This window comes from Gasterosteus aculeatus, chromosome X, assembly GCF_964276395.1.
Source record: "Gasterosteus aculeatus chromosome X, fGasAcu3.hap1.1, whole genome shotgun sequence".
In the NCBI taxonomy this organism is placed as follows: Eukaryota; Metazoa; Chordata; class Actinopteri; order Perciformes; family Gasterosteidae; genus Gasterosteus; species Gasterosteus aculeatus.
This window is the reverse complement of record NC_135698.1, coordinates 14,135,059-14,156,349: the sequence shown is the minus strand read 5'-3', so window position 1 is coordinate 14,156,349 and position 21,291 is coordinate 14,135,059. Positions and strand designations below refer to the sequence as shown.

Sequence of the window (21,291 nt, the reverse complement as noted above, 5' to 3'; positions counted from 1 at the left end):
CAATGGACCGTGACATTGCCAAATAGGGTAAGACGGTTACATGTGCCTCCCCCAGTCGTTAAATTTCTTACGGGTAATTCAAGATGGCTTCTAGAGGTGTTTTTAGGGACAACCGGGTTATTTTTTTCTCCCCGCGATGATCTTATACTGGGATGCTGCTTGCGGAGAGTGATTGATCTTCATCTGAACCAGAAGGTGATACCTTTGAGGAAGACGCCGGTTATGATGAGTTTTATTCGTGGCCATTGACAGTTTGCAGGAAAACAGGGACGGCTGTTGGCTTTCACAGTTGACAACGCAGGTTTTGTTGCAAATATTTCACATCTGGCATGACGGTAATTTATCTCTTGTTTTGATATAACCTGCGTCATTTCCCATTGTATTACCACACACTACAGTTGTTTTGGACAACCTGTTACCTTTCACATAATGGATTTGCCTCTGAAATGTAGAATCCTACAAAGAAACATGAATGCTTGTATGTCCCTATTTTCTGGCCGACTTTAACTCCTCTCTCCTTATGTCTCTTATCTTCTGTTTGTAAAAAGAGAACGTTTCTGTTCCCGTCATCCATGAAATAAACCAACCAGATGAAGCGGCGTTTCAACTCCTTCAAAGAAATGTTACTCGTGGGCTTTGATAAGATGGAGAAAAAAGTTGTTAGAACAACCTGGTCACACTTGAAACCAGCAGCTTCCCCATGTGATGCACTGCATTGAAAGAGCCGTCTGGCACTCAGTGAACTTAAGAGGTGATGGACTGGACCTGAACTCCTCCTGCTGATCACAACCGACAAGGAATATACACTCTGTCCACACCGATAGGTTGAAGGAGTCCCACTGACCCGTCTCAGGCTGGAATAAGCACATCACAGAAGCGAGTCCTAATTAGCTCTTTCTGTGTCAAGAAGGCTGCCGCGGGATTTCCACAAATTAAGGCAGGACGTGTGGCTGCAAAAGCACGAGTATGGCATGATGGCGCTTTGTCTATTAGAAAACGCTGGCCTCATTTAGAAGCTGTGAGAGGACCAGATGTCGAAAAGCTTCAGGGATTGAGAAGAAGGAGCTGAAGAGTCGAGGAAGAGAATGACTAAACAATTTGTGCGTCACTTTCTTTGTTTTTGCATCAGTAAATGTGAGCGGGATCACATGTGCTTGCTCGGTTACATTTGTCTAAACTGTATATGTGAGAGGGCGTCATCCCATGAGACCGTTACATGAGGGGACGTGTGCATCCCAGACTGTGAAGCTGTGTAAGCTCACAGAAGACCTGGATGCTGAAACATTGATGGAGACCTTCCACTGTGATGCGGCACATCGTAAGTGACACTTAAAGTGGAATGAATATTTCAATGAAGGAGAGTGGGGGCATCAGGAGTCAAACTGGAGGGAAACAACAGTCATTTCTCACGGAGAGGTCCCATTTCTCTCATGAACATGTATATTCTTCTCCCTTTTTAGAGATCAGTTCATGATAAGACGGTGGAAAGCCCCCCGGCTGTCTCGGTCACCAAAACCACAAATCAAAATGCACTTATTGGGATAAATGGTCGTTAAATGTTTGGGCCTAAATACACAACCTTTATTCCACCCAGAATGGAACTCACTGGGGAAATTTAGATCAACTTTTTTTTTTTTTTTATAAAAACAGTTTGTGTTGCTTTCTGAATAGAAATCTCCACAAGATAAGAATATATGTATGTATGCACAAAAATGAAACATTTCAAAATATTGAAGCGGGGAGGTAAATGAGATTAATCTGATCTAAGGAGGACAACGCCTGCTGGGCTTTCTGGGGAAAGAAACGGGGGATTGGATTGCAGTACACTTATCTTACTCCCCTGCGTGGGGCCGCAACTCGGGGGTGTGAATGAGCACAAACTCGCGGCTGGTTGGAGAGCTGGTGACACAACACACCGGATTTGCGCCTCAAAACGCCGAGCGAAAAGCTGACGCACTCGATGTTAAACTGCTCCAAAGTAAAAGGGTCGCCTCTACTTTTTTTATTTTTATTTTTTAGCAGAGACCGGAAAGTGGTCACGCATTTATCTCTGAATGCCCACGGAACGGGACTGATGTTTGGCAAAGACTGCTGCTCCTGCTGTATACGGACCGGGCCGTGGAGGAGCCACAAAGCAAAGAGAGAGACAGCAGAAGCCAAACAGACGGCGCGCTCCGAAAAGGAAGGAGGGCAAAGCAGAACGCGCGCGCGCGCGTGTGTGTGTGCAGAGAAGCAGCGCCCTACATCTGAAAGACTTCTGAGTTACTCTGTCGTTCAGGCTCCTTGCATACTGTTTCTCACCCCGCAACTGGTAAAACCAAAGGGAACGCGCAGAGTGGCGCCACATCTCCATGCGTAAATGGAGACCCGCCGGTGCATATTGGCTGTACTTCTTATGCGTACAATATATTATGGTTGTCACTAACTCTCGTCCTGTCCCACGACCACACTGCTATAGGTGCATCATAGACTTCCTCATGCATCATATCTACCATGAGTGATGGCGATGCCTGCGGTATCTGACAGTACCGGTGCGCAGAGCGCTCTTGAAAACACCTTCAGCGCACCGGATCGCAATGGGTACTCAAAAACACGTGTCATCCCACTGTGCGCTGACCGAGATTACGAGTCGTGGGTGAGGCTAATGTTCTCAAAAATACGGAGTTCCCACAGAATCCGGAGTGTGGTGTGCGTGGGGTCGCTCTCGCTCTTGCTCGCTCTGTTGGTCAAATGTGCAGACTGGAGAGCTGAAACCAGCAGCAGCGCCGACAACAGACTCTCGCATACATCGTCCCTCTTTCACTTGGTTTCGGGCTGCGCGGCGGAGCTGTTGCAAACTTGCTGGAGTGTCGTCCCCCCTCCGCTCACCCTCGCGTGTGCCTTCTTTTGGGTCGGCGTCTACTTAATCCGCTGCGGAGTTCTGATCCGGACCGTCGTCTCCCTCCTGACCCTGTGCCACCTGGGCGAGGCGGCGGCGCGGTCTCTCCTGGACGGGACAGATGAGCGGCTGTTTTCGTTCGCGACAGCGGCCGTGGTCGTGCTGGTCTGCGTGGCCGCCGGCTCACTCATGGTAGCGCGTCTGAATCAGGGCATATCCGTGGTGGTTTTCATTAGTCTCGTGAGGACCATCTCGCTCTTCTCGCTGCACAAAGTGCGGGCCACTTGGAGACCGTACGTAGCGTACCTGGTCGGAGTGCTGGGCATCCTGCTGGTGAGGTATGCTGACAAGCTCCTTCCCAACCAAGGGAGACACAAGGAGGGCTGCACCCCCGTGACAGGAGCTAGGGAAGATATCCCTGTGTTTAAAAGGCGCAGGAGGTCCAGTTGTGTGGTAGCCTCAGACATGGCACACAGTCAGTCCAACAGTAAGTCACGTCGCCGGACCTCTCTGCCATGCATCCAGAGGGACCAGGTAAGGAGTTTCTGTCCCGTTCAACTTTTATGTTTCTGCTTTGTTTTCTTCTTTCCAATGAGGACTTTTGTGTTTGAAGCGAAAAGGAGGGAGCAGTGGAAAGGGAATTAAAAAAAGTTACCACTTATTCAAGATTTTCATTATTGGTATTATTAGCATTATTGTTATCATAGTTGTTCATTTAAATAAATTATTCACGGTTGCCACGTTTATTTTTAAAGGATGTCACTAACCAATAACAACAACAATGCTAATTATAATAACAAGGATTCAAGTAAGAGGGATAATAATCATTCTAATAGTTAATATTATGTGTGTAAATGCCATGCTATTGTTTCACATCGCAGTGTCTATTACACACTTTGCAGCATTTGATCTTTGCTGCACAGATCATCTTGGGACTGACATGTTTTCATATTCTGTGCCACTTTCAGCCATTATAAGGCAAACATGGAATTAACAATTGTCAATATCTCTTCTTTTTTACCTTCTATGTAACATTATTATCATATTTTAGACTTATAATCTTTTTTTTTTTTTGTTTATAACGTGCACCCATTTGACCATGGTGATCATTTATTACCTAGATATACAGTACAGTTTACATTTGGTACTTTGTTGCTGAAGGGAGTGCTGATGAGGGAAGGAAGATGAAGACACGATGCCAATGATTCATCTCACCCCTAATTATTTAGTTCAAACATTCTCCCATGATCTCTGAGCCACAGCCTCAAAACTGACAAATGCATTATTGTCTTTCTGTCCTGGACTTTAATACCATTAGCTGCTCATCCCTTATCGGGGATTGCAGTCCTTAAACTCCCGGAATGCAGCAGCTGGCTTCTACTGAAGCACATGCATACCTGTGTTAAAAGGAGACGAGCTGACTCGTATCGGTTCCTCAGCCCTCCTTGTGGAAAATCAATGAGCCTGCTGAGCATGTGAATTGGAAACAGATTTTTGCAGTGATCAAAGCTCTCGTTGTGACCAGTGAGCGCAGTTAGGTTGGAGATGAGAGGCTGCACTGTCGGCCGGGCCACTTGAAAGATGCCCTCCGCTAGTTAGCGTTGTAGTGTGCTTGTTTGTTTTTCTTCGTGGTGGTACTCACACACTCCTGCAGTCAAAAATCAAATATGAAAAGACTCCGGAATCTGCACAGTAATGTTTCCACTATGGTAACAGCGAACATAAGCAACCAAGGAGAAAACCATCAATCCAATAAGGTCCCTTTTATTTTCATTGCAGCGAACCACTATTTTCCAAAACAATAATTGTGTAAAAACAAGTGGATGAATGCCATTGCTCTTGGATTTTTACTTTAAGGGGATTCACGATGGACCCACTCAGAGAACAATAAAATCAAGACATCGGTCGTAAACAGCAACGGCGGCCATTAACACGTATTTTTGTGCTTCGTATCGTCCCCGTATAAGCCGAACGGGATGAGACCAACGGACAATGCTAAACATTTCCAGCATCTCTGACTCTTCTCAGCTCCGTCACCCGGCTGGAGCCCTCTGCTGAGTCATGATCTCAATTACATGTATCTCTCGGAGCACCGCTGTCTCTCTGGAAGTTCATGGAACCTTCCTTTTGACGTTTTGCTCTCACCTTTGGTGGCGGTGCGAAGCAGTTGAGCAGTCACGGCCTTCCCGTAATTGAGACACACATGGCGGACATGTGCTGTCTTAAAACCGTGTCTCGTATGTGTGGTCTGTAATGTGTAAACAAGCCCATGCTGACCCATACTAGTCATCACCTCGCTCACACGAGATTGTAGCCATAAGGGAGGGGGGGGGGGGGGGGTGGACGCACGTTTGTGGGGCTACCGCGCAACACAGCCACACGGTGACTGGAACAACAACGCACGGCGCAACAAGTCGTACTGACTCTGCCTGCAGGTCGAAATTGTATGCTAGTATTGCCAACATTTCCCAAGTGCCGCTCCTCAGTTAGATGATCTACAGGGGCTGAAGGACGTTTGGGTTTTTGCTCTGTTCAACAGAGTTACGGTGTTTAAAAGAAGCTGTAAGAGCCCCCATGACGGGGAGTAGATCTGCACTTTGTTGACGCGACAATGTTTGCATGAGTGCTGTCCGTCTGAAGTGGATGGAGAATAGTGTGAGGTTGGAGGGGGGTTACAGTTGGTGCTTCACTTTTTTTATTCTAAGGAGGCTTCTCCCACAGAACTTTCAGCCTTATATAAAGGCCCTTCAGATTTATAGTCACTATGTAAAAACAGTTTATTCAGAAAATAAATAGAGCAAAGAGGAATCCTTCTGTCTCCTCTTCCTCATAGGCCTTAAAGCTGCCATGTTGTCTCTGCCAAAATCACGCTCCGAGGCTATGCTTCACTCTGCACAACTGTACATTTAATAAACAGCCATTTCCCCTCCTTTTTGTTTACAGATTGTCGGCCAGCATCCATCTCCTCCACTAATAGGTGCATTTCGCAACGCGGGTGTCACCCTTCCCACCGTGAGCGTAATAAAAGAATTCAATTATCAACCGATCTTATAGTGGTTAGTGGGACCTCTGTGTAATAGTTCTTCTTCTTGGGTTAATACAAAATGACAGGCGGTTCGTCTGTATTTCAGCTGGCAATACTGAACTGGAAGAGGAGGTGTGGATCGCTTTTCACAGTGTGTCAGGAAATGTGAGTCTGAGTCTCTCCTGCTGCAGACATCAGCACTGCCACAGAAATTCCTCTCCTCTCGTGCAGAGGAAAGCAGTCATGCCATGTTACCAGCACAGGTCCAAGGTTTTTACCCAAACCTACCGGAGCTGCAGAGCTGATTAGCCAGAAAGGGGAGTAGACATTAGCAGCACACCTCTTCTTTTTTCAGCTGATTCCCCTTAGAAAGCTTTTACAAGCCAATCCCTTTTCTGACAGGAACTCCACAGCCCTCGACTCCCTGTCCTCTCAATGACACCAACACAAATATTATCCCACCAGAGGAGGAAATTCTTCCTTAAGTTGTATGATAAAGATATTCTTGAAATCTATGGTAATGACTTCCTGTGGAATTGGATCCAAACACAATTACTGTTGCCGTTGTAAATGTTTCCAGTTACTCTATTTTTGCTGCATCGTCCATAATTGAATTGTGCTTTTGATGGAGGAGGTTGTTGATAGCCTGTAGGGCGGAGATTTACCACTGGGCCACCGCACACTCTCATCCCAAACAGCTTGTTTGTATTCTAAACACATAGCCTCGTGGGATGTGATGGGTTTTTTTTCTGACTGGACTGGCCTCTGGGCTGGAAACGGTCTCATTGAGAGTGGAAAGAAAGCTGATACCAGCTTGTCTTGTGATTGGCCGATCCAGTTCACACTTTCAATCTCCATTCAGTCTCATTCTATTAGCTGCGCTGTGCGTGTTGGAGGAGCCAAAGGGTGGAAGTATTGGGGTGAGAATGAAAGTAGGTCATTCAAGGTTTTGCTCAGCAGCCAGGCATTATAGCAGGCCTGTTCCACCCTGTCTACTAGCCTATGTTAAAGGATACGCATGGAGGAATTTAGTGGGATTTATTGGCATATAAATGGAAGTATTAATAGGTATGTTTGCTGTATTTCTTTGAAAATATTGATTGTTTTTAGTTTAGAAAGAGTCCTACGTAGCGAGAGTCCACCATGTTTCTGCAGTAGCCCCATTTGGACCAACCAAAGCTAGAGGCTAACGTTCTTATTTTAAAAGGCTTGCCTCTGCCTCAGTAGTTTTGCTACATGCTTGACACACAACAGGGCGTTCAGTTGACTGCAATTTGCAACCTACCTGCTAGATAATGCCAAACACCTTTAAAGTTGAAGCATGAAATAAGCGTTAAACTTTGATTTTTTACAACTAAAAAGTTGCAATGCAATCATTTTACCAATCATCCGCTCTTTCCCCAACAATCTAGATGAGCCATTTTTAAAGGAAAAGTTCAACATTATATATTCATATTATTGTTATTACCTTTTCCTGCAGTGAGTCGGATGAGAAATTGAATGTACAAAATGTATGACAGGTACATATATAAGAAACAGCTAATTGTTTATTGCATAAAAAAAAACTTGAACTAGGGAGAAACAATTAAACTTCACTTGTAGAGCTGTTTTGTTAGATCTCAGTGTGATTGCAACGATGGTAAAAAACTAAAATAAGAATAAATACATTACAGGTCATTTAGCTGACACCTTTATCCAAAGTGATATTACATTTTTAACCCATGGCATTTTTTTACATTTTTGCCCAGGCAGCAATTAGGGGTTAGGTGTCTTGCTCAGGGACACTTCGACTTGGGACAGCCAGGACTCAAACCACCAACATTGCGGTTCCCAGCTCTGTACCCCTGTGCCACGATGACCCCTAATAAAAATAAATGATCCATATGACTTTTACATTGCTCACCCATATGTACAATGTATAAGAGAAGCTCGTGTTGTGGTTCTTGCCCTGTGTTTCTGATCACCTAAGCCAACCAGAGTGCCCCTCTTCCCTCTCTTCCCTCTCTTCCCTACCACTGGCGCGACCACGATCTGGCTCCATTCTGATTACCATGGAAATTATGGAAGGACGTCTGTGTGAGCATGTGTGTGCATGTAAGCGTGTGTGTGTTGCCAGCAGCTTGATGGCTGCCAGCTGCCGCAGGCTGAGAGGTTGAATCTGCTCGTAGAAACACAGAGGGCCTCAAACCACAGACACAACCCAACGCAGCTGGAACTGCTAGACAGACACAGGCCTCCAGTCCCGACACACAGCACACATATTAACACTTCAGGATCCCGATAACTGCCTTACGTTTGAAAAGAATAGCAGAATTTCAAGTAAATTATCGATGTGTGTGTGTTGAAGAGTAGATAACACACACTTTTTCTTCTTCTGTTCTCTGTTCCAAACTAATGGAATTATGTCACTCAAGTTTTCTGTCATACCATCAGAGACTATTTTAGTGATGGAGGTGAGCGGAATGTTCCTGGCACAAATGTGTGTTTGCGTACAGTAAGAGGGTGTGTGTGCTTGTGCATGAGTGTGTTTTTAGGGGCAAAGATAGAGACAGAGAGGAGAGGGTCAGTTTGTGAAGAATTGGATGCATTTGCATGTGCATATACATAAGGCGTATGTGTGAATGGGGCTGGGTATGGTTATAAATGTTTAAACACGATTAGCCACATTAACATCATCATGCTTTTATTAGAAATGTGGGAGCCTAACTTCTCAAATATAAGATGTTGTCAAAAGCCAAGCAGATAGCAAATACATAAATAAACAATCTATATGTACACATATGACATCTGAAAGTATGATATGCCTAATACAAACTGTTTTGATTACTGTTGAGCCCATAAAGCTACCAAACCCCTTTGCATTTAGCAAAATAAGACTAACCTCTATCATCGCAACACAAAAAGGCATTCAAGAACCTTCAAAAATGTCAACACCATCCATCATTGGAGAAATTATAATCAAACATGCATATCTGAGCAAATAATACCTATAAATTTATCTAGGGACGACACACAGTACTTTACAGTATTTGGTAGTGACCAGTGGTTTTCTTTTTTGTTACCAAAAAGGACGGATGTTGGATGCCCAGCTCTTAGTACGAAACAAGCCTCTGTTCGCAATGTTGAAGCAATGTTTTTGCTCCACAAAGGAGGGGCAGGTTGTTGGATGCCGGTGGGTATCCGGTAGGACAGCACATCGCTTTGGCAACCGAACGCAGCATGTTCTGCTTTCATCTCTATTTATCCTCCTGAAGGGCTTTCTCGATCACACGGGGAGCCCACCTTTAAGACAGTGATCCTTTACATGGGGGGACATTCCTGGGCTTGCCCCGGCGCTAAACGAACTGGAATGTGCAGGTTAAGCAGACCCTGAAGGACAGGCCTGTGGGCCCATTCAAACCCCCCCCCCCACACACACACACTCGGCCCCTTTCCCGTTCCTCCTTTCCCTGCAAACTCTGACCTGAGCCAACACCACCATCCTGGGCTGTCACCAGGTGTGCAGCTGGCCTCGGCCGAATGAATGGACACTCTCACATCGCCCCGAGAAGCGTGTGGGTGAGGTTGTGTGTGTGTGTGTGTGTGTGTGTGTGTGTGTGCATGTTTGTGAGAGGAAGGTAGCAGCAGAGAGACAGAGAGGGAAGGGGGGGGGGGGGGGGGGGTGTTGTCCTAGACGTAAATAGTTGCAGTCAGTAGACGTGTGAAAAACAAATGGATGAAACAACTGTTAATTTCCCATCTCGGAGCGTTCATCTGAAGCGGCGTCCTGCAAACTTGATGTCATGGCCTTGACTGGTGATTGGAGAGGTGCAGCAAGTCCCTCTGGGGCCGGGACGTTTTGTCTCCGGTGGGCCAACGCAGGCCACAGTCGCATATGCTGCTGCCATCGTTCATTCAAGCAGCAGGAACATTTTCAACCTTTCTGACTGGGGCCATCCACTAAATCCAAACATGGTCAGATATTCATTAATTATATATTTGAACATATTTATATATTGCAATCATACTTTTAAGAAGAAGAAGAATGTATCTCCCTGTGTTCATGCTTATTTTAAAACAGTATGTACAGTAAGTCTGACTAATCTTGTGTTGAATGAATGTGTTATATCTTATAAACAGATCTTGTCTTTTGTATAAAATCTTGATCTGCACTGAAGTAGCATGCAATTGGCTGAGTAAAAAATTAAATATTTCCCTCTGCATGTCTGTCTAGCTTGATGGAAATGTGTTATTCTAACCTCTGCCTGGTAAGCCACCCCCCGGTGCCCCCCCCCCCACAACCCAGCACGCTGCCTCGCTGGCTCGCCGTGAGCCTGTCTGTCCCTGTAGCCAACAAGGCTTCTGCTGTTCCATGCTCAATGCCATGTTTTACTCTCTGAATATTTGAGAGAAAAAAATCTGTCTGTACATCTGTCCGTCAGTCAGTTTTTTCACCCCTCGCAGTGCCGAGAGCCTTAGGGTTTGAGTTAGGGACTGTTTTTGTGCAGTCACCTTTAATTATTCTAATTTCACAAGGAGAATGTATAGCTGCAGAGCTGTGCTGGATGGTATACAGTATCTATATGATTTAGAACAAATAACAGTGTTTGAAGGCTCTTGTGGATCTATTTTTTTACTCTGCAAACACAAACCATGGTCAGCTCAAGTTTCCTATTTATCTGTATTTGTTAGCATCGCTCCTTGTAAAAAGCTCTGTGCACAATATAACTTATTAATATGGGACTGGAAAAAGTTTAGAAAAAAGTTATTTTCCTTTCAACGTGCAAAGCAACGTTCAATGAATATTTAATGGTATCTTTCAAGTGAATGTCAACTCAAGTTAACTTCCACGTTTTGGGTATTTGGTTAGAACAAGACATCCGCAGGGCCCAGAGATATATTCCCACCACAGTTGCAAGAGTTCAACTACACACTGTTTTATTCAGTTTAAAGTGTGAGTCTCCATTGGCTTGAAAGAGAATCGGTGTGACGAAGCCGGGAGCCATGGCTTGTCCTGCTTTGGGCCTTTGGGGTTTTCTCCATGAGGAGTTCAATAAATGACCGCCTCCATATTTTCTTTTTTCTGTACACTGTAAACACCTAATAATACAAATACAGAAACGCACACGCACACACGCTGGCTATGCAAGTGTGTGTGTGCATCGATTTGTTGCTTCTATGCTCCACGTCGCCTGGAGACAATAAACGCTGTCAGAGCTGACGGGTTCTTATGTAGGCGACATCCGTTTACACTTGACCACGATCGATGGCTATGAACCGCAGCCTCTTCTGTGCATGTTTGTGTTTTCGCGCCTGTGTGTGTGTGTTCAGACAAGTGCTGTGTAGTGGAGATAGTGGTCTGTTGGTTCCAAGCAATCATTCCTGCAAAAGATAGCCGAGCTCACCCGCTAATTGCTTTTGTGGAGTGCGAGCCACGGAGGCTGGTTGAGGTCACGCATCCGCCCGGAAAAGGAAGAGTGAGAAAAGGCATTGTTTCAGAAAGCCCCAACAAATGGATGCCCTTGATCCAGCCAGATAACTCATTGTCATATGCCGTATGTCTCGAAAAAGTCTCTCTGTGTTTTAAAGAAACAGACGGAATATGCATGCTGAGCCTTTATTTGAAAACGCCTCAGGTTTCTCTCTCCTCCATCTCTCCCCTTAATGTTTTCCATTAGCTCCTGTTCCACTTAGACTCTCGCTGACCTTGCGTCGCCTCCTCCGGGACTGGACAGCTTAAATGAAATCTCTCCACCTACTGTAGCCGACACCTCCCTTCACTCCCTTTTTTCCCTGATCCGTCCTCTCCACGGACAGTGGAGTTTATTGTCAGGCCTTCAGGCCCAAGGCAGTGCAGCGGCCTCAGATCCTGGATGACTGCGATGGCTCTGACGCCAACGCAGATTCAGTCTTTCAAAATGAGTTTTGAGTAGCTTGTTGACATTTTTTTCATCATTTCTTTTCCCTCTGTAAATAATCAACTCAACTCTGTTTTTCGCTGTCATGGTCGGATCCGCTTCAATGTCAAGACTTGAGAATTGTTAGAGGTTTGGCAGGTGATCCTCCAAGGCTTTTGGAGAGAGGGTTTCCATTGTCAGGACGAGGAATGGCATGCGGTGGTTTTGGCAAAGCTCCACAAACTGGAGAGGCAGAAGGACTTTTGACGTCATCGGGAAACGTGACCCACTTCTCAAGAGGCGAGGAGCCTTGGGCCCCGTTGAGCAGATGTTGCACAGATGAGCCCGCTCACACTCATACACGCACAAACGCACAGACACGCAGGCACGTGTGAGCGCACTTTCTGCTCTGCCTTCATGTCCCATTAAAATACCCACAGAAAAATAATCAACGGCCCAGAAACTGAAGCAGGGTCTTATTTGAGTTTGTAGTTGTAGGACGGGACGAGAAACGAAGTACAGCGCGTCAAAAGAGAGGGTCATTTAGGTCGTATCTGGCCGGGTTTTCTCTAAACGGGTCTTGGAGGGGTTCTAAGCTCCATTGCTCCTGTTTTGAGGGGTGGATGAAGGGAAGACAAGGGCCCAAGAGAAGCTAGTACCTCTCAGCCAGGGGCAATCTCCTCCTCCTCTCTGCCACCACTCTGGCCCCTTGACTCCACGTGGTGCCTTTCTCTCTGCTCCGTCACTCAGTTTGACGTGTGACATCACAAAACGCTCTTGTTATCTATCAATTTTCCACCGCCAGGAGAATATTGCCACCGCTCCGCCCATTAAGAATTTGGGATGACAGCTATGGCTGCATACTCAAGGAACTCTCATGATTTGGGTATTTCATAATTTCTCAAAAGACCTTTTATTTCTTGAGCAACAAGATCTGCAAGTGATATCACAGAGTGCCAGTGAGTTGGACACAAATGTTTACAATAAATGTTTATGTGGGCATAAAATACGCCTTTGCAAGATTGTTTTATTGCTATATAACATTTTTGTTCATGTGCCACCTCACGGATCAGAACTCAGTCCCCTGTGAGATATGATCGTTTTTCATCTAATCTAATTTCATCTCATAAACCCGATACCCACGTCACAATTTGTGGTGTAACTGATCTTTTATATCGTTTGTGGTAATGAGGGAAAAAACTCAAATTTCTGTTGATTGAATCAAATTGAGGATAAAGTATGAACTTTGCTGGATACAGTAGTGGGCTGAACAGTTCAGTCTATAATCTCAAAGTTCATGCAATATATAAATATATATATATATATATATATATATATATATATATATATATATATATGGACATAATTTATAATATATACACACAACTCATTTCAGGGCATTTCTCCCTGAATCCTCCTTGATCATCATTTGGGGCACTTTTGCTGGACAATTTTGGATTACATTTTGGTTGAAAGTACCTCTGTCCATAATGGGGTCAGATAATTTATCCATTGCAGCAAATTGGCTTCCTGCACCAAGCTGCAGCTGGCAGTTGGATCCAATTTCTGTAAAAATCTGATGAATACCTCAGATCCATGGAAAAGTCTATTCATCTCAACCATACGCTGTGTGCTATTTATATGTTGATATTATTTAGTTTTTAATCGAGCTCCCTTCGGCACACATGTGTCCCCTTCATTTGTTATTTTTTTCCTGGCAGAAATCTGCAAATGTTGGATGTTTGGAATTACAAACAAAGTCCAGTAAACGAAATGGTGACCCCTCTAGGTAGAGGCGGTTCACGCTGTGAAACCAGCTCATTATCTTTGAAATATCAGTGGTAATGAAGATTGGTCACCTTCAAGAAGCAACCCAATTTTCTGTGACTGAGGTCTTTACATTTCTCGTCAAGCGCTGTTCCTCGCTTTTGTATACTCTGTTATGAAACACACATTCATAAAACACACACACACCTGCATAAAAGGGTCCGGAGCTTGTGACGTTGCTTCAGATGTAATAAGCACTCATTCATATCCACATTGAGAGAATGTTAAGACTGATTCAGGGGAACGGTAGATGAAAAGGTCAGCGGGCTTTTTTTGAGTGAGTGTAAGATTTCCATCATCACGCCGCACGCTCTACCAGCCCCAGTCCAAACCACACAAACAGTGTCTCTAAAGCCCTCGACAGCCTTCGATTCTGCCGTTAAGTCAATAATCGGCCCCCGCTCGCTCCTTCATGTCGCGCTCCCTCCTCCCCTCACGACTGATCTGCTGTTGGTTTACGTACTTCCCTTTTTACTTACCCTCAACAACGCTTGTCCAAACAGCACCATAACTTTCCCCATTATGTGTTTCCCCTTCTCCCACCGTGCCATTTTCCACAATCCTTCCACCCTCCCCACTTCTCACCCAGCGCCGTTCATTGTTTCCAGACAGTGGTGAAACATTTTTGTAGGAAATGTGTGGAACCTTCAAGTCCGTTTGCACGGAGAAAGACAGAGACAGACACACACACACACACACACACACACACACACACACACACACACACAGGAGTAATTGTTCCAGGAAGGGGGGCATCTGTGCAGCCCATTAGACAGGGATTCAGTGGACCAGTGCAGGCTTTTTACATAAGTTGGTCAGTTACTGGGAAAGGAACGGGAACTAGAGGGTACATTTGAGAGAAAACATTAGGGGAGATGATGCATTTTGGACACACACACACACACACACACACACACACACACACACACACACACGCACAAACACACTCACCCTTCAAGGTCCTATAGTGCCCTTCACCACATCCCAGGTACAGTAGCATTGCTTTGGCTAAGCTGTTTACAGCTGCAAGGCCTGGCTTCAGGTTGGAGCAAACAGCTACCTGGCAAACTTAAAATAAACCCTTACTCTCTCACATTGGAAGCCTCAAAATATTTTCATCTCCTCTAGAGAGAGGTCACTCACAAAGGTTTGACATTCGTTAATGAGTGAAGGGTGTGGGAGAAACTCTGAGGGGCCTCTTGTAATGGTAAAATATATAAGAGCATTGTTTTGTGCTAAAGCCGTGTCTCAAGTGTCCTGTATTTGACCCTGATGTGCAAAGAGCAGCATGATACAAAATGTTAGTTTGCAGCTGTGCCCTGAGAAGGGAGGATGGTCAACTCGATCTCATAGAAGCTTCAAAACAAAGGACTTCTGTTCATGGCCTTAGTTCATATCTTCTTCGGTACGAAAGTTCCGGATCCACGTTTTACTTTATGTCAATTAATTATGATTTGCACCGGCCACTGAGGAGGATCTTGTCTGTGTGTGTGTTATACCCTCAGCTTCACCTGGGTTCTTATCTCAACCTGCTTTGCAGCTTCTCGTAACTGGCACGGAGAATGTCCTTCACATGTGTATAAAAACTCAGCGGTTTTACTGCTCGGGGACGCCATTTCCACAGAGCACCGTGATACGTGCCTGTGTATTTGACCTCCTGCTTGCAAGCAATAAATGGACTTTTTGCAACTTTGATCATTCATCAAGACTCTGTTTCATCAGACAAATCATTCTCTTCTACCGAGCTTTTATTGAAATATTCCACAACACTCTCATCAGTAGCAACACAGTTATTATTGCAGACAAAGTCCACCCTTCTGTAATGGCTGTCGAAATGGCTCTCTAGAGTACGAGCCTCCTTGACTCGGCTACTTGAGGAGTGATTGAGGAAGAAGGGAGCGTGAGGGAGTATTTTGTAAAGATAAGTAAGGAGGAGGCTTTCTCTCCAGATGCTACAGCTGTGATTAATTTCTATATTTGTCTTGCTAGTCTGAGTTGACTGGACCATGTATGGATCCGGGCCAGGATGCATCCTACTGGGCCATTAGTCCTGCCCCCATATATGTGAACTTTCCACAATGTTCTTAGACCAGAGCGCACAGACACATTCCGATTAAATGTCTAATGGATAAAACATGATTGTATCGCACTGTATTTATGGCTCCTAATTGACTTTCATTTTTCTCATATATTGAACATGACATGTTTAAATATATTCAAAGTGACATATATTTTAGTACCCTGGTATCTGGTTAAAGGAAAGGTTTGTCGTGTTTAGAAAAATTGATACGGTGTTATTGTTTTGATAAGAATTGCTTCTTAAGGAATATTTGTATTTGTGACAATGGGCTATGTAAAAATATACTTGACTGAGAAATTGAATTGCGTGGTGATATTAACTCTGCAGATGTTTGATTCCTCCCACATTGGTAAATCCTAATAATGAGATTAAAACGTTGAGTAGTCCTGGGGCATAATGTCACATGAATTTAGTTCGCGTGATAGTAGCAGTTCAAGTACTTCAAATCAGCCACCTGCGAAATTGGAAACAGATTGCCCATTTATCCCATTTGTAAATGCAGCTAAAAGTGACGAGTTATACTTCTCAGAAGTTAGTCAGTAATAAATTACATTTGTATAGGTAACTCAATCACCCTTTTCACATTCCTTTCTCCTACAGCTTCCAACATTTTCAAAAGTTGGTCACAGTGAGGTCATGCTGTTCGAGCGGAGGTCAAAAGAATACTGCTCCTTCTGGGTGGTATGCTGTTGGTCAAGGTGCAGCCCCCTGGGAGGATCCTGCTGCCGTCGTTTAAATGTGTCTTGTGTCAGAAGCACCTGGTCAGAGCCTCAGGCAGCGGAAGAGACTGCGCACGCTGCCTGACCACGACACTCATTAAGTTCACTGGGCTGCCAGGTGGACGGCTTGTTCCAGCACACACACACACGCGCACACACACACGCACGTACTGCACACACATACACACACGCACCGTGATGCATGGATGTGTACATGCGTGCCTGCTAATAGTTGCACATGTAAGACAGGTTCACACACTTTGCAGCGGCAGACGGAGGGAGGGGGAGCCACTGAGCTTGTAATCAGATCAACTCAGATATGGTATCATTGTAACCAAATTAGTGATGATGCAGAGTATAGTATATCAGGTTTTGGCCAGAGCTCAGTCACATTTGTGGCAGAGAAGTGACACGGAGCACTTGTTCCAAATGCAATAAGTGAAGTTGCGTCATGCACATTAAGGACAGTTAAAAATACAGATACTGCAGATTATCTGTCGTTGGATGACGTTCACTCATGTAACTTCATATACGAGCAGAGAGAGGTAGATATTTCTGACTGCAGCAGCAAGGCAATCTGTCTTTTGATCAGAGCTAATCTATTTCACTCAATGCGGACTCTTTCAAAGAAAAAATGTGTGTCATCACAAAGAGAGGCTTTCAGTAGTTGATTTGTTTTTACTGTGAAACGTAGTAAAATGTCCTGGCTCACCATTATAAGCTCTTTTCTTTTTGCAAAATGTGAATATTTCTGCATTTTATTACTGGCAGTACACTTAAAAAGGTTTGTTAAAATAAATGATACGACCCCAAAACTGATGTGGTTGTGCGAAGGTATGCATTTTGTTCATTTTATTAAAAGCAGAATGAAACTAAAGTTAAAACGTAATATATGGGTAGATTTTCGTTTGTTCCCCCGTCAGCCCAGGGCAAAAGGGCAAGAAAACAACTTTCAACAGAAGAAAACGTCTTCAAATCATTATTGCAGATTACACAAGGACACAAAGAACCTCGTCTCCCTTCATATTATTACCTCTCAACTCACCGCTTTTCTACAGCAGGACGTATTTCATACTCAAACACATCTTTACCTTGCCGTTCGTCAAGATCATACAGGCCTAGCTGTTTTAATTTTAAAGTGGTAACTCTGAGAACACCATTTAGGATTGAAAACACAGTTATCATTATCACAGCTGAAACTACTGGAGCCAGTCTGGCATTTTAAGTTCTGGTGACTCTCAACGTCCGTCTATTCCCAACTAATGGTCTTCCTGATGGGAATGCGTACGGCCCCCGGTAATGGAGTCTGGATCACATGTTTGTCTCGGCATACTCTTCTCTGATAGGTCCGCGGTTCTTAATTACCAGAGTGACTGTTTATCCACACTGTTTGCCCGGATCCTTATCAGCCCCAACAGTGTTTTAACTCCCAGTAGAGAATGTGTGGGAGATGGCGAGAGGAAGTGAGCATGTGTGTGGGTGTGTGTGTGTGTGTTGTGACGCACAATAGTGTACATGTCAGCGTGCATGTTTGATGTACTTTGTCAGTCATGGGTCAGAGGGTGTGGAATGCAGAACACGCAGATTATGCTAGCGATATCTCGGTTGTGATTGTGCCGATGAGGTTGTGTTTGCACTCCTCGTTGTCGAGATGGAGAGTCTCGTGGTCGGCAGTCATCCAGAGGACATTCGAGTCCAGGTTTTAGTGCTGAGTGATGAGTGTTCAAGTTTTAGCTTCATTCCTTAGCACCAACGGTATCAAGCAAACGGGGAATCTGCACGTTTTATATTCCAAATCAGGAGCCCTTGTAAAAGTGTGACCATTTCACTCTGTCTGGATTGTAAAAATGTTCATGCAGTTTATCATCGCCCTGCTTTTTATTAAAGGTGGAGCTGCTAGAATGAGTCAGTACTTTGTGAATGCACAGAAGCGTGTTTCCATATGCTATTATTTGTGTGTCTAGTGAATGTAAGTGTGATTGTTTGTGTTTACGCGTGTGTGTCTATGTGCATGCATATGCAAGCCTGTGTGTAACCTGAGCTCCGGCCATCTCCCTGTGTGTGAGTAATGGTCCCTGTTTTATTGGCCCGCTCCTCAACAGACTCTATGAGTAATCACATAATGCCTGCTTTGACGTCAGAGCGGTTTCCATGACAACACAGTGCTCCCCACTCTGGGGACGGGCATTTGCGTTTTTTTCTTCTACATCTCGTCCTATGTGCGCTCAAAGCTCCGGCTGCTGGTGGAGACATTACTGCTCGAGCTAAAAACACCTTCCCATAATCCATTGTCTCACAATGTGGCCGTATGATTAGAGTGGCCCACTCGGCTCTTTTTTACCCTCCACTTCTTCTTTTTCATCATGGTCCATCCCTCTGTCTCTCTCATTGAGCCGCTCCCTCTTTCACTTCGCTGTCTCTATTTTAGTCATCCTCTGTCTCCTCTTGTCTCCGAGCTCTGTCTCTTTCATGATTAGCCCCATTTTACTCACCGTCTTCTCCCTTCCCCTCTCTATTCTTCTCTTCTCCAAACTCTGTAATGCCCGACAAACCACCTCTCCTATTTCCACGCCAGATGTATTCACTTTTCTCCCTGACTTTCATGCACTGTCGAATTACAGTGAACGCTCGACCCTTTTCTTTTCTAGAAGGTCTTCCTCTTCACAGTTTTGCCTTTTGCTTTCTCGTTCCTCACTCTGATGGGAGGACGGGCTCGGATGAAAAGAAAACTAACTCCCTTGTGTACCCGTGCATACATACGTTTAATACTGCTCCAGCCATTCCCCAAGGAGCCAGAGGACAATATATATAAGTTCTGGTTTAGTTTATTTAGAATAAAAAAGGAGTATTGTTCTAATCTATTAACTAAAATCTTTTTACAAGTTTATATTGAGTTTACCAAGGGCAACCCATTTTTAACACACAACAAAGACAAATATGTGCACCCGTTTCGCTGCTGTATGTGCATGGAGAATCAGCTGTCAAAGCAGAACTAAGATAGATCGGAGGTCATCTCTGAATGTAAAGATGACTTAAACTCTGAAGTACCAATCAATCTGTGGAGGGAATAAGGACAAAGGACCAGGAAATCTCATTTTTAAAAGTGGAGTGGATGAAAAAGCAACCAGTGACGTGCCAGGTGCTTTTTAGAGGTTCTGTGAAGCTCATGCAGTGCTGTTTTTTTCAACACATGGACTTGGGCGTCAACACGTTAACTGAAAACAATTGAAATTCTTAATGAATAATTTACTTTACATTTTCATTAATAAGCTAACGTATCACTAATACTCAAACTCTAACTCATACAACCTAAATATAGCTCTTGATGCTAGCATTGAAACCTGTAAAAAGGAAGTTTTAAGCCCTGGTTTCACATTAAGGCAGATCGATTTTCCCAGCCTGAAACCATCAAAATGTCAATAATCAGGCCGGCTTCAATCTCTAGCCAGCAGCTCACACAGTGAGGCCGCTAATGGCTCTGTGTTACGTCTCTTGTCATCGCTCGGAGAGGCTGCGGCTGAAAGCTCTACGCTGCCTATTTCCAACCCATTTCTTTCACCTATTGAACGGGGCGTATCCCTGCTCAGGAAACGGGTATCGCTGTCTCCCAAACTGGCAGGTATCTACCGCCCCCGCTGCTTTGTCACGTGGATGCTCGTCTCCCTCAGTCATCCAGTCAGGAGCGTGACGTGCGACTAACCATGAAGACGGACTGGTTGAGTGATGTGTTCACTTGGTAGCAGGACCACTGTAATAGACTTTGTTTCTCTTCAGCAGGGCTCGCCTCGCACAGGAGTCCATCTTCGTTTTCCAATCAATTGGAGCCCGCAGTGGAAAACAGGCCGTCAGACATACGTAGGTGCGAGTGTGGATGAAAAAAGGGGCAGACAGAGGAAACGTGAGGGGTAGTGCATGAGTGTGTTTGTGATTCTGTGCGGTTACGGCCGTACCAGATGACGGCCATAAAACAAAAAAAAAGCCTTGCAGCTCGGCCCCCAAAGTCACGGCTGGGTTTCTGGCTGACTTGCCCTTGACTTGTTACCGAGGCCCAGGAACATACCCTGCCGTACCCATTAGTGAGTTTTGAAGTGCACGTGCCTGGAGTTTTGACCCCGAGAGTCTCGCAGCACTATTGAACCGTAGCCCCATGGGCCAGAGTTAAGGGCGATATTTCCCCGGGGCGAGGTCCGTTCTGCGAGCACGGGTCCCCTGGTTTTGTATAGTTCAGCGTGTCGCTGCCAGCTCAGCACATGGATCGAATGCAGCCAAGGACGAGGACAAGGTGAGAGTCAGAGCCGGGCGGTGTGGATTTTTCCCATTGCAAAAACTGGTTGTTGGGGAAAAGAATCAGTTGGACATCTTCTTGATAAATACAATTATCAGCCTGCTTGCCAAGATATTGCACAAGCAATCTCCTGTTGACCTGAAAGGAGCCGTTCAGCCATTTGATTCCTACTTCTGACAGCTCATTGTTGTTGCTGTGATTTGTTTTAATTACAGAGCAAATCACTTATTGTTGTAAATATTTGGGTGTGGGTGCGGGTTATGCGAGATCTATCTTCTGCCAGATCCGAGACCCTTCCGTCCTCCCCCACCTTAATCTCTATCCCTGCTGGTCGTCTGCACAGATCCATTTGCTTCAGGCTGGAGCAGCTGCTCTAATCAGGTTATATGGAGAGAAGTCATTTTGTTCGGGGTTGGTTTTCCATTATATTAATGGACACATGCAGATGATAAGCATGCAGATTTTTTAGATGGAAGAAAAAGAACCATTTGCCCACGTTGTCACAGTTTTTAACTCCAAGGAGGCCATTTTTAATTTACAAGTCTTGCCTTATCAGCCGTGCCGTTGAACTCGTTTATGGCTCTCTCTACCTTCCTAATTA

The 21,291-nt window shown here is 44.8% G+C and overlaps 1 protein-coding gene across 4 annotated transcripts in view; it reads left to right on the top strand.

Moving 5' to 3' along the window:
* The first annotated feature begins 224 nt into the window (after positions 1-224).
* The window catches only part of LOC120809396 (cGMP-inhibited 3',5'-cyclic phosphodiesterase 3A), a 58,428-nt gene continuing 37,361 nt past the window's right edge, over positions 225-21,291 (top strand). For 2 of the 4 annotated variants that reach the window (XM_078082856.1, XM_078082855.1), the window contains exons 1-2: positions 225-3,412; positions 20,180-20,260. In XM_078082856.1, the coding sequence (XP_077938982.1) occupies positions 2,501-3,412; positions 20,180-20,260 (993 nt within the window). In that variant the 5' untranslated portion in view covers positions 225-2,500. The remainder of the gene's footprint in view (positions 3,413-20,179; positions 20,261-21,291) is intronic. The other 2 variants (XM_040163169.2, XM_040163168.2) reach the window with 1 other exon arrangement.